Genomic DNA, 14,189 nt, shown 5'->3' with positions numbered 1-14,189 from the left:
TAAATACCAGCTTATTGCTCTTCTCTGTTTTCTCTTTGAAACTGATCGTGAACACTTTGCTGATCATTCTGTTAATGTTTCTCAAGTTGCACAGTATATTTTGCTCCCACCATTGCATTGGCTGGGGTGGGGAGGTTGATTTTGTTTGTTATAAACATCGATCAGTTCATTACTTTGTACTAAGTTTATGTAATGTTCTGGTATTTGCATCAGTTTTGCTGAATAACATGATTGGAGTGGCATGACCGGATAAGTGGGGTGAACTTAGAAACAATGGACAGGCTGCTTATGTCACGCAAAATAGCGACATTCAGGGCATCAAAATAGGTTGTCAGATGACAATTTTAGATGTTTTTGAATTGTAAGCTTTTTGGTTCCAAGATGAACTCTGCTTTCGGAAAAATAAGTGAAAATGAGTGGAAGTTTAAAGTCTTATTTTGAAAGACTGATGCTGATTCATGATATGTAGACTTACGAGAAAAGACTGACAACTGGAAAATAGTGACTGTTAACAATTTATTAATTCATCAGTTTATTCTTTAAGACTTTGTTTGTGAATTTGAAACAGGATGGACAGCCCTTTAATTCCCTTCATGATAAAGTTGTTTTTTAGCATATAGGTTTGGAAGGGTGGGGGAAAGAAATGATGGATGTTGCTTTTATCAAATCAAGTCGTTGGTTAGTCAGTTTTATAGTATGTGGTGATGGAGTATTGTAGTTCAAGGGAAAGAACCTGCCCTCCCAAAGTGGGACATAATAAAATATGGTAAATTGATCGCAGACTTCTGACTTAATTTTTATTTTATTCTTCTGAATTGGCTATGGCATTATTCATGGGGTAATTTAATTAAAGTGCCATAAAGTTACTTTGTGTTTTGTACCATGATTTCTCTACACAGTGAATTCAAATGTCTTTAAATGCTTCGTAGAGGCTGTTCAGCAAGATGCAAGGGTACAGTTCCTGTGAGGTAATTTTAATATTCAAAGACAGCAGCTAAAGCAGCAAATTTATCCTATGCTAGGGCTGATTCAGGGAATGAAATGCAATAAAACTGCGAAAGCAGTTAAATACTTGTAATATTTTTTAACAAGCTTCTTGGAATTTTTCTTAATTTGAATTTATCATTTCATTAATATGAACTATTTTTCATCTTTGTGCTGAACTGTTCCCAAATTGAATCCCATGGATTTCAAGCTTCCACTGCTCTTGAATGAGCAGTATCTTGGTTGCAGTGGTGTGGCTCTGGATGACATTCATCAAACTTATTGTAAAATTATACAGCCCCAGTCATGAATTCTCATGTGCAGTCACATTTTTCTGCTGTTCACTTATGAGTTTCATTGTTCTATTCTGAGTTTGTTTTTAAATATTATTTTCTTTTACAGGACTTCGAAGAATATCCGGAACATAGAACCAATTTCTTCCTGCTCTTACAAGCTGTAAATTCACATTGTTTCCCAGCATTCTTGGCTATTCCTCCAGCACAATTTAAGCTAGTTCTAGATTCCATAATATGGGCTTTTAAACATACCATGAGAAATGTCGCTGATACAGGTTTGTTTAAAATCCATGCGTTGTAAAATTTTAAATTTTTTTTGGTAATGACCTGTAATGTTTTCTGTAATGGTAATGTTTTCTATCTCAGGTCTACAGATTCTCTACACACTTCTACAAAATGTTGCACAGGAAGAAGCAGCGGCACAAAGTTTCTATCAGACATATTTTTGTGATGTCCTACAACATATATTTTCTGTTGTCACAGATACATCTCACACTGCTGGTAAGAGTTTCAGATAAACACAAATCCTGATTTGTTTCAGTCAATTAAAAGAATTCATAATATTGGTCTATTTTTCCGAGAAATGTTGACAATTCCATGTAGATTTTAATTGTTTATGACCTTTTTTGGGTGTTGCAGTTTTTACTTAACTAGTTTTTATAGTAAAGACATTTTGATCGTTTGAATTGCAGAGACATTCACAAGATTCAGACTCTTTGATTTTGGTGGCTTACACAGGGCTTGCTATAAACAGAAGGCATTTGAACAAATGTAATAGGCCAAATTGTTTGTGGCTGATGTGGATCTAATTGGTAGGGGTGTGGAACTAGTTGGAGAATGGAATACATGGGAAAAGACTCACTACACCTCGGAAATTCAAGGCTGTCATATGTTTATGATAAAAGTTAACTTGATAAAGGATTATAATTTGAAAAAATCTGTAACTTGACATAACATGAATATTTCTGGCATTTTCATTTATCTTTGGGAAGGAAAATGATTCTTTTTTGGACTGAAGATTCTTTTACACTCTTTTGACTTTTTCGTTTTCCACAGATGCTGCTTGACCTGAATGTTTACACCATTTTCTGTTTTTGCTTCTAACATCCAGACAGTCATGTAAGAATTAGAAGACATCAGGGCTGGTCATAGCTATTGCTGAGCATGTGAATTATCTAAATGCAATTAGGAAAACAATACAAGCAGATCATAATTACTTAAACTAATTAGTTTTCTATTTCTCAGTTTCAAACCAGTTCTGATGAAGAGCTCTGGGCCTGAAACGTTGACTGTTTCTTATTTTGCAAATGCTACCTGCAGAGTAACTGTTGGAACTAGTTTCATGCGAGCTAGCACCCCTCCCAGTACTAAAGTGCTACTTAATATCTAAATTCCTCTAGATATTTTACCAAAGAGATAAAATACACGTAAGATACAAGAGATCCAAGTATGATCTTCAGAAAGCCATCTCATGTGTGAAGTGACAATTCTGGACCAATCTTGAATTGCTAAGAGGTAAGAGCATTCAAGCTCTCCACGGCTGTCAACAATCCTTCAAAGTGAAACCAAGCGACATAGATGACAAAAAGGTTTCCCTCCCAGATGTGCTCAATGCCTTCTATGGTTATTTTGACAGTCAAAGCATGGAGAAGCCATCACGAACAGCCCCCAATAATCCTGTGATTTCAGTTTCTGAGGCTGATGTGAAAGCATCCTTCAGGAGGGTGAAGCCACAGAAAGCATCCTGCCGAGATGGGGTACTTGGCTGAGTACTAAAGAAATGCACTAATTAACTGGTTGGAGTGTTCACCGATATCACTAACCTCTTGCTTCAGCCATCTTAGGTACCCATCAGCTTCAATTATACCAGTGCTTAAGAGTATGGTAACCTGCCTCAATGAGTATTGTCCAGTAGCAGTTTCATCCACAGCGAAGTGCTTTGAGGGGTTGGTGATGAAATATCAACTCTTGCCCGTGAAGTGACTTGGATCCGCTCTAATTTACTTACTGGTGGAGCAGGCGCCGTCTCATTGGCTCTTCGCTCAACCCTGGAACATCTGGACAGTGAACGTGCATACATCAGGATGCTCTTAATCAACTGCAGCTTGGCATTCATTATGATCATCCCCTCAAAATGAATCAATAAGCTTCAGTACCGCCTTGTGCAATTGGATCCTCAATTTCCTCATTTGCAGACCGCAGTCAGCTTGGTTGGCAACAACATCTACTCCATAATCTCCATTAACGTAGGTGCACTACAGAGCTGTGTGCTTAGTTCCCCGCTCTACTTACTGTATACTTATGACTGTGAGGCTGAGTACTGTTCAAATGCCTTATTCACATTTGCTGATGAAGCCACTGTTATTGACTGATTCAAGGGTAGTGACATCAACATATAGGATGGAGATTGAGTCATGCCGCAAAAACAACCTCTTACTCGGTGTCAGCAAGACCAAGGAGCTGATACCTTTGAACGGAAAACCCTGCAAAAGGTAGTAGATACAGCCCAGTCCATTGCAAGTGAAGTCCTCCACACTGTTGAGCACACCTACATGGAGTGCTATCACAGGAAAGCGGCATCCATCATCAAGGACCCACGGCACCAGTTCAGGAATAGTTATTACTCCTTGACCGTCAGGCTCTTCACTAAACTTCACTTGCCCCATCGCTGAACTGGGCTCAATTTCAAGGACTCTTCATCTCATGTTCTCTATTGCTTCTTGATTTATTGTTATTTTATCTCTTTTTGTACTCGTAAAATTTTCTTTTTGCGCATTTTGTTTTGTTGGGTGCAGTCTTTCATTGATTCTATTGTGATTTTTGGATTTGAGTATGCTTGCATGAAATCTGTGTTGTATATGGTGACGTATGTACTTTGCTAATAAATTTACGTTGAACTTTGAACCTTTGAATCTTTATGTGAACCGGCTGTCTTGTCTCCTACACTAGATGAACTACACTTCAGAAGTACCTAAAATGGTGTAAAGCTCTTTGTGATTCTTTTTGTTGTGAAAGATCAGGTTTTTTTTAAGGATAGAAGAATATTTTTATTATTTTTATATTATAGGGCTTTTCTGCTGGCTTGTGACAAATAATTTCTCCATGATACAAGTCTGGTCAGAAATGTTTGTTTTTTAATGATGGTTGACAAAGTCGTGTGGCTGTGGGTTATTTATAATGTATGTTAAAGTTAAAACAAATCAGCAACTTCTAATATATTGAATATTTGTAATGGTTTCATAATTGCTATAAAGTTATTCTTGCTTTTAATGTTTTTTAGGCTTGACAATGCATGCATCTATACTTGCATACATGTTCAACTTGGTGGAGGAAGGAAAAATATCAGTGCCCCTTAACCCAACAAATCCTGTCACTAATCATGTATTTATTCAGGATTATGTGGCTAATCTGTTGAAATCTGCTTTTCCACACCTGCAAGAGTAAGTTGGTTTTAATTGTTTAAAGAAAATCTCTTTGAGCCATTTACTTCACATCTTAGTTTCCTTTTGTTGTTGCAGAGCACAGGTGAAGTTATTTGTAACAGGACTATTCAGTTTAAATCAAGACATTGCAGCCTTCAAAGAACATCTGAGAGATTTCCTTGTCCAAATCAAGGTAAAGCAGTTACATTTATGTTAGTAGTTTTTATAATGTATCAAAATTTAATTTCTAAGTATTAGGAGTTAATATAACTTGTAGTGCAACAATTAAAGTTGGATAAATCAGCTACTGCAGCGCAAACATTTCATCGGCAAGGAAAATTTTTTTGTTCCTTTTGTTTCACAGGTCAGCTGAATAGTCTTAATTTAGTCACTGCTTAACTATGAAGATATTTTGACATAGAAATTACAGCTATTTAATTACATTTTATTTGTGTTACAGTAATTTGACAAGAATAGAATTGTGAGTGTGAATGTAGTTGTCTGTTGTAGATATATTTTGTTTAACAAAACTACTTGTTCTCTCCACAATTTCCAAAACTCTGTCTGTCTGATTTTAAAGCTAGGGAGTCAGTACTGATTTGGCTTTCATGCATTCAGCTCTTGAATCACATGACCTAAACTCTTGGTAGAAAATGTCAGTTTTTTTTTGTACTTCAAAACTTACACACAAGTAGTTTAGTTATTTAAACAGCATTTTATTTTATAGTTGAGTTGTCTTTAAACAGGCATGTTCAAGTGAAGGTAGCTTATTCATTAGCAATACACTGTATACAGTGCCTTGTAAAAGTATTCAGCCCCCAACTCTTAGTTACCATAAGTGAGTATTACAATCAATGATTTTAATCAATTTAACTGAGTATTTTTATATTTGAATCATAATAGAGCCCACAGGAAAAATTACAAAGAACAAAAAATTCAGAAACAATGTTAGCAGTTCTGAAACATTCAACCCCCTTTGCCCAGTACTAGTTGAACCACCTCTTGCAACTAGTATAGCCAGTAGACTTCTTCGTAAGTCTCTTATTGGCTATGCACAACGAATGGAGTAAGAGTTCCCCATTCCTCCTTGCAAAATTGCTCAAGCTATGCCAGTTGGGGAGTGGTAGCTGACGGCAATCTTGAAGACTTGGCTTCAATTGGGTTAAGGTCAGGACTCTTCCTGGGCCATTCAAGAACAATTTTCTTCGTTTGAAGTCAATCTGTGGTTGCTCTGGCAATGTGCTTTGGGTTGCTATCCTGCTAAAAGACGAACTTCCCAGTTTAAGCTTTCTGGCAGAGGCTAGCAGGTTTTTATCCAGGATCTCTCTGTATTTAGCAGCATTCATCTTCCTATCCATCCTGACCAGATTTCCAGAACCTGCTAGTGAAAAGCATCTCCATAGCAGGATGCTACCTCCACCATACTTTACAGTAGGGATGATGTTACCTGACTGATGCATAATATTAGTTATGCTACACATACTGCTCTGTGTTGAGACTAAAAAGTTTCACTTTAGTCTCATCCAACCACAAGACCACCTTCCACGTCTTTACAGTACTTTCTAAGTGATGCTTTGCAAAGTCTTAAGAGGCAAGGATTTTTTTTTAATATAAAGTCAGGACTTCTTCCTTGCTAATCTTCTGTAAATACCCTTTTTTGTCAAAGGCCTTAGAGATTATGGAGCCTTGAACTTCATTGCGAGTTGCATCCACTGACTTCTGCAGCTCACTCAGGGTGACTGTTGGTGTCACAATAGCCTCTCTTATAAGTGCTGTTCTTCTCCAGCAACTAAGTTTAGAGAGGCGGCCAGACCTAGACAATGTAGCTGTGGTTTTATACTTTTCCCCACTTTTTCAAGATGGACTGTACTGAACTCCAAGAAATCAGAATCCCTTTTATCACCAGCATGTGCCGTGAAATTTCTTAGTGCCTTTGCTCACTATCTTTGAGATGGTCTTGTACCTTTCCCCAGATTTGTACTTCTCTATTTATCATTGCCCTGACTTGTCTTAAATGTTCTTTTGTCTTCATTTTGGTTTGGTCTGTTGAAAATCTATCATACTGTTGGACCTTAGAAAAAGAGGGGGTGTATATTATGAATTCACTGAGAACAGGTGTTCTGCCAATTTTCTACATCAACAAATTGGGTGAGTTGATAAGGTAATATACAGTATTGCACCTGAGGAAATTTAGTAAAGTGATTGCAAAGGGGTTGAATACTTTTTCAGCCTCTCAATTTTGGTTTTTAATTTTTAGTGAATTGTTATCAGGATTTGAGATTTTTCTTTTGATTTGACATGATGCAAAATGTTTTGTAGATTAGCTCCAAAAACATCCTACTTCAATATATTTTAAATTTAGAAAATGAAACAGAAAAATGTGAAAATAGTTGTGGGGGCTGAATACTTTTTCAAGGCACGACTTCCTCAGGTAGCATTGGAGTCTGCCATTAATACCACCCAAAGCTTCATTTATTTGCCTTAAACATCAGTATTTAGCACCTGCATTTGGATGCAAACTAGAAGGATATAAATTTCATTCAACTACTCTTGTTGGCAATTATTTTTGGAGAATAGCATGGATTTTGAGGTAAGTAAAGAACAAGTAGAATGGAAGAAAAAGTAGAGTTTCTACTATGCTAGTGTTTTTCTGTGCCTTATAGAAGGCATCACCAGCTAGAACATCTATGTTGGTGGCTTTGATCTGTGACATTGTTATGGGGTGAATTTGCATGCAGCACCGTTGGGAATCATCAAATTCTCCCATTTAGGACTACTACAGCTGAAATCCACAGTCACAGCCATGGGTACTTAAGTGAGCGCATCGTTTTAAGGTAGTTTTAAAAATCTGTTGATACTCAATTGACAAACCTCGGGCGGCAGATCTGCAAGTACAATTGAAATGTAGAGGTTTTAAACCTCACTCACTCACTCTCTCTCTGGACTATTTTGCTGGTGAATGTATTGTCTCTGGGAATATAGAATTGAAGACCTCAGAGCAAGATTGCTTACCAAGGGACTGCTGTGTGCTTCGCTTCATGAAATATGCCTGTCCCCACCAATTTCAGACTCAGCACTGCAGCTTGATGACTTTTACCATTTTCAACAAAGACAGGACAGCTCAGTCTTTTCAGGACAAAGGAGATGGGAGTATGCTTTATGATTAACTCATCGTGGTGCATAAACGTGGCATCTCTGTCTCAGTCCTACTCACAGACCTGGAACACATAGTGGTCAAATTTCATCCATTTTATTTGCCAAGGAAGTTTTCCTCCATTATCTTAGTAGGGTGTACATTCCACTTCAGGCAGACACTGGAGGAGCTGAGCAACATAATCATCAGGCATAAAACTGTATACCTTGGTGCATTCCCTATCATTGTAGGAAATTTCAGCCAGGTTGAAGAAGTCCCTGAACAGCTACCACAACTATCACCTGTGGAATCAGAGGAGCCAACACACTTGACCACTGTTATACCACTACCAAGAATGATGCTCATCATGTCATCCCACGTCAACACTTCGGAAAGTCCAATCATCTAGCTGTAATTCTACTCTCAGCTTAGGAGACGATTGCGCCTAATGGCTACTCCTTTGCTTGCATCTTCAGAAATGGCTTTATTTCTATCTTTAATATCCTTATTTTCTTTTTCAGGGTTCTTTTGAAGACCCTGACCTGGAGTTACGTGCTGACTTCTGTTCTTTTTGCACTACTTATTTGCTTTTCTATTTTTAATATATATATTTTTGTAATTTATAAATTTTTATTATGTATGGCAATGTATAGCAGCAAATTTCATGACATATTCTAGTGCTATTAAACCTGCTTCTGTTAAAGAGGCTGTCAGATATGCACTCATATGGGAATAGATGAAAATGTGCATGAGCTAAGCGTTACCAGATTTCTTAAAAGTGGCAGTGAATTGTAAAATGTGCCATTGTTCTGAAGCAATGATGCTTCAATGCTTAATGAAATAAGTTGGTGATTTTATATTACTCGTACTGCAGCATGAAAATGTTTCAGTTAGATATGGAAGCCCATTTTTGCAAGCTTGTCCTTTTTTTAAATATATATATATATACACACACGCAAATGTTTGTTTGCCTGCAGGAATTTGCTGGAGAAGATAGCGCTGACTTGTTCTTAGAAGAAAGAGAGGCTGCTTTACGTCAGGCCCAAGAAGAAAAACATAAACTTCAAATGTCTGTTCCTGGAATTCTTAATCCACATGAAATTCCTGAGGAAATGTATGATTGAGAAATAAGGAGTTAACCAAGTTGTGCTGTTTCTTCTGTTTAGCCACATTGATGTAGCTTTGCAGAAGATAATGCACAAGTGTCTTGACCAAAAATGATGCCAATATATGTATATTAAATCCTTTGTCACCTGATAGCTCTTTATACTTAGTATGCAATTTCTATGGAAGTTTTCTCTTGTGTAATACCTTTCCATTGTTATAAATTCAAAGTTTTGTCATCTTTGTTTAGATTTGCATGCAATTGTATGAATCAAATCACTTTTTAAAATGTGTCCCATTTTATGGTTTGGATGGGTGTGGTGGTGGAGAGAGCTGAAAAGTAGGTTTTGGTTGTGCCTCTGTTTGCAAAGTGTACAGCAGATGGAAATTATCTTCTGTAATTTATCACCAATCTCTTAATTTGGGTATGTGTTACTTTGTTGTAGCATAGCCTTTATGCAACCTAGGAATGAAAGTGATCTGTGGGTAGGTTTGGGGGTGGGGCGAGTGAATTATTCAAAGCATAGTGTCAGGCATGTCCCAGTGCTGCTTTTCAGTTGTATCTATGGGTAGTTGGAAGAAGTGGTCATACTTGACTGAACTAATGCAATTCTAGCCAGAAAGGTTTGTGGCAAGATCATGTGCACATCATCCCAGTGTAAAGCATCTTTAATGACTTGGGAACACAGTACACTTGGTTATTTTTTATGAATTTTTTTTGTCTGTATGTGCTGTCGCTTTGTCGACAACAGCTTTTTGTTTTCCTCAATGAGGAGTGTTGCTCATTTGTTGAGCCTTCATTAATTCTAAGTGAAAGTGGTTAAATATTTATCGAGTTGGCATAGGCTGCATCTTTATAAACAGCTCATGAAAATACTGATGGCTTTTGAGATTACTTGTACTAATTTACATTGTTTACCATGCTGTAGTGCTTCAAGAACACTACTTAAGAGCAAAATAAATTTGGTTTACATTTGACTTTGCCTTTTGGTGTGGTTTTATTTTGTTTTTGGTTCCTATGTTTGAAATTTTCAGAATCAGCATACAGGTGGTTTGTTAATTTTGGTGGAAGGAAATGTGATTCAAGTTTTATCAATGAACATTTTGTCATATTTGTCACTGTTAATACATTTTCCTCCGGATGTATTCGAAACTTGAATTTACAGCTGTAATATTTTACAATGTGTTTACATCCAGGCAATTCTGGTAATTATGCACTAGCCTTCTCTCATGGAAAATAGGTGCAGGAGTAGGCCATTCGGCCCTTCGAGCCTGCACCGCCATTCAGTATGATCATGGCTGATCATCCAACTTAAAACCCTGTACCTGCCTTCTTTCCATACCTCGATCCCTTTAGCCACAAAGGCCATCTTAATACTTGTTATTGGTCTATCTTTCTATTACATTTTTCCTCATTTCTGAGCTCCTGCTAAAATGCAAATATGATGTTCACTTCCATTAAGGTGGCCTGATTAAGGGTCTCAGCCTGAAATGTCAACTGTACTCTTTTCCATAGATACTGCCTGACCTGCTGAGTTCCTTCAGCATTTTGTGTGTGTTTGCCTGGATTTCCAGCATCTGCAGATTTTTTTCTTATTTCTTCACTTCCATTATTACTTTGATAACTATATTCTAACTACTTCTGGGATACTGAATTTTTTTTATACAGATTGGTCTATTGTTCTGTTCTTCTAGAAGTAAACCCCAGTGTTTTACTGCTGTTTGCTTTACTAGCCATATAAATTGGCTGCTAAGAAATTGGGGGAAAAAATAACAAACATCAGGTTGGGGAGTGGGAGAGATTGTTGGAGCTATAGACTGTATATTTGTTGTGTTGGTTTTAATTTTCCAAAATTCTCCAGATTTGTGGCAGTTTTCAGTTAGATTTGAAAACCTAGTTAATTTGTTCAAAGGGGGAAGTGAAGGAAATTTGGAAGGTAAAGAAGAAAATAAAGGATAGAAAAGTCCCAGGGCATGTGGGATAACCCCAGGTTACTATGGGGAGTGAGTGAAGAAATTGCTGCACTATTGGCAATGGTCTTTGTGTATTCACTGGCAAAGGAGTGGTGCTTGAAGATTGGAGAGTGGAAAGTGTTGTTCCTTTGTTCATGAGGATAATCCTGGGAATTATAGACCAGTGAGTCTTTCTTTCAGTAGTGGACAATCTATTGGAGATGATTCTTAGAGACAGGATTTATGAGCATTTGGAGAAGTATACTATGATTAGGGTTAGTCATCATAGCTTTGTGAGGGGCAGTTTGTACTCAGAAACCTAGTCGAATTCTTTGAAGAAATGATGAAACAAATTGATAAAAGAGAGAAGTGGGTGTGGTATACATGCATTCAATAAGGTGTTTTGAGGGACAGGTTAGATTTATCTTGGAGTAGGTCAAAGATTGACACACCTAAAAGGTTAAAAGTGCCTATATTCTATGAATTGGAAGTCAGTGGAAAGAATTTGAAACTGTTTCCTGCACTATTACAATGAAGCCCAATGCAAGCTTGAAGATCTGCATTTTCTGATCATGATGCAGCCTTCTGGACACAATAGTGAATTCTACAACTTAATTCTACACTTTTAAAAATATCAGATCTGACTATTTCTACTGTAAGTCAGCCATCTGTAATATTAGCCAGCATAAGGTAGGGGGAGGGGAAAGGAGTATAAGCTGACAGGTGATACATGAAGCTGGGGGAGGTGGAGGAAATGAGAAGCTGGGAGGAGATCGGTGTAAAAGGTAAAGGGCTGAAGAACAAAATTCGATAGAAAACCATGGGGGAAAGGGAAGGAAGAGGGACATCAGAGGGAAGTGATAGGTGAGAATAGAAGAGCTGAGAGGGAAGCAAGAATGGGGAATGGAAAAATAGAAGGGAGAGAAATTACCAAATGTTGGAGAGATTGTTATATGTACTGTCAGGCTGGAGGCTACCCAATAGGAGGTGTTGCTCCCTGAAAGTGGCCTCAGTGTGATAGTAGAATAAGCCAGGGACCAACATGTTGGAATTAAAATAGGGTGGCCACTGCGAAATCTGCCTCTCGTCAATGGAATAAACGTGCTCGACACTGAGGTCCCTCAATTTATATTGGGTCTCACCAATGCAAAGGAGGCTGCAACTGGATATAGTGGATGACATTTGCAAGTGAAGCATTGCCTCACCTAGAAGGACTGCTTGAGATCTTGAGTGGTGGTGAGGGAGAACATGAAGGTACAGGTGTAACACTTGCCCTATTTGCGGGGATAAGTGCCAGGAGAGAGATCAGTGGGGAGAGACAAATGAACAAGGGAGTCACAGACCGATCCCTGTGAAAAGTGGAGAGTGGGATGATGGGAAATGTGTTTAGTGGTAGGATCTTGTTAAAGATGATGGAAGTTATGGTGAATGACGTGCTAGATGCAGAGGCTCATTGGATAGCAGGTAAAGACAAGGAACTCCATTCCTGTTTTGGCAGAGGGAAGATAGGATGAGGGTGGACGTCCAGGAAATGGAGGAGATGCAGGTGAAGGCATCATCCTTCGTAGGGTATAGAAACTTTCATTCTTCGAAGAAGGAGGACATCTCAGATGTTCTGAATGGAATGGGAAAGTCTTATCCTGAGAAGCTACAGAGACAGGAACTAAGAAAAGGCAATGGCATTTTTTTTATATATAAGTGACAGTGGGAAGAGGAATAATTAAGATAATTATGAGAATCGGTAGGTTTATAAAAGATATCTGTAGACAGATTGTCTTCAGAGATCGAGAGAGATGTTAGAGATGCACCAAGTAAACGAAGGCAAAGTTGATGAAATTGAGAAGCTTAGCATGGGTACAGGAAATGGCATCAAAGCAGTTATCAATGTAGCACAGAAAGAGTTGACTACTGTCTTGAAGGCTGGAACGTGGACTGTACCCAGTAGCCATTGTAAGGCAGCCATAGCTGGAGCCAATGCAGATGCCCATAACCACATCTCAGCTTTGGAAAAAATGGAAGGAACCAAAAGAGATTGATTCTCACAGTAATACCAAAGGAGGGTGGTGGTGGAGGAGAGTTTGTTAGGTCTGTTGTCTGGAAATAAGTGGAGATCTTTAAGTTCTTCCTATTGGGGAATAGAATTGAATAGGAACTGGACATCTATAGTAGAAATAGGCGATCAGGGCCAGGGAACTGAAAGTAGTTGAAGAGTTCAAGAGCATGTGAACTATCATGGTTGTAGAGGGGACGGGACTAAATCAAGGGGGATAAATTGGAGTTGATGTATGCGGACATGAGTTCAGTGAGGTAGGAACGGTCGGGGTCAACTACTATATCTGGTGCTCCTTTTGTAATTTTGTCTACATCAATGAGACCTGAAGAAGATTGGAGAGTTATTTTGTCAAGCACTTTCAGTCTGTCCGCAACAAGCAGGATTTCTGGTGCCACCCATTTTAATTTTACTTCCCATTCTGACGTGATGGAACATGGTCTTCTCTACTGCCACGATGAGACTACTCTCAGGGTTGGTATTGAGTTCTCTAACCTGATAATTTCTCCCCCCTTCTGTTCTCCTTCCATTCCACATTTTGGTTCCTCTCTTTTCTCTTCATCTGCCATTCATCTTCCCTTTTCTACCTATCACCTCCCAGCTTCTCACTTCAACCCTTCTCCTTTACCTACTCACCCACCCACCTTACCCCTCACCTGGCTTCACCTATCTGTCAGCTTGTACTCTTTCTCCTCGCCCCACCACCTTATTCTGGCTTCTTCCCCATACTTTTCCAGTCTTGATGAAGGGTCTTGGCCTGAAATGTTCATGCTGCCTGATCTGAGTTCCTCAAGCGTTTCATGTGTTTCTGGATTTCCAGCAAATGCAGAACTTTTTGTGTTAGTAATATTGACTCAGTTTTTCTCTCACTGAGAATCACCTGACCTAATGGATAACTCAACAACCTTAATTGTAAAGCAATTATTTGTATTATCACTGCCTAACTGATCAATCGCCTTTTCCCACGTAGTAACCCTGCTCTTTGATAATCTCTTGTCCTATCCATCACCCTGCCCCACCTTCTCCCCAATTTAAAACTAATTAGTTTTTTTCCTCTTTCACAGCTCTGATGAGGGATTTTCAACCTGAAACTTGATCCCTTTCCACAGATAGTCTGACTTGAATATTTCCAACATTCAATGTTTTCATTATGAAAGTCATGGCTGAGCAATCAAACAAAAAAACAAGATAACTGAGCAAATATAAATAGTTTTGTCAAAAGGAGAATGAATTTGACTATGATTTCT

General features: G+C 38.3%; 1 protein-coding gene across 2 annotated transcripts in view; it reads left to right on the top strand.

Moving 5' to 3' along the window:
- Nucleotides 1-9,915, top strand: part of LOC134350577 (exportin-1) — a 67,691-nt gene extending 57,776 nt beyond the window's left edge. For both annotated transcript variants that reach the window (XM_063055982.1, XM_063055983.1), the window contains 5 exons: nt 1,387-1,555; nt 1,647-1,781; nt 4,561-4,720; nt 4,799-4,895; nt 8,813-9,915. In XM_063055982.1, coding sequence (XP_062912052.1) covers nt 1,387-1,555; nt 1,647-1,781; nt 4,561-4,720; nt 4,799-4,895; nt 8,813-8,959 — 708 coding nt within the window. In that variant the 3' untranslated portion in view covers nt 8,960-9,915. The remainder of the gene's footprint in view (nt 1-1,386; nt 1,556-1,646; nt 1,782-4,560; nt 4,721-4,798; nt 4,896-8,812) is intronic.
- The last annotated feature ends 4,274 nt before the right edge of the window (nt 9,916-14,189 follow it).

This window comes from Mobula hypostoma, chromosome 8 (genome assembly GCF_963921235.1).
Source record: "Mobula hypostoma chromosome 8, sMobHyp1.1, whole genome shotgun sequence".
Taxonomy (NCBI): Eukaryota; Metazoa; Chordata; class Chondrichthyes; order Myliobatiformes; family Myliobatidae; genus Mobula; species Mobula hypostoma.
This window is presented reverse-complemented; position numbering and strand designations above follow the sequence as displayed.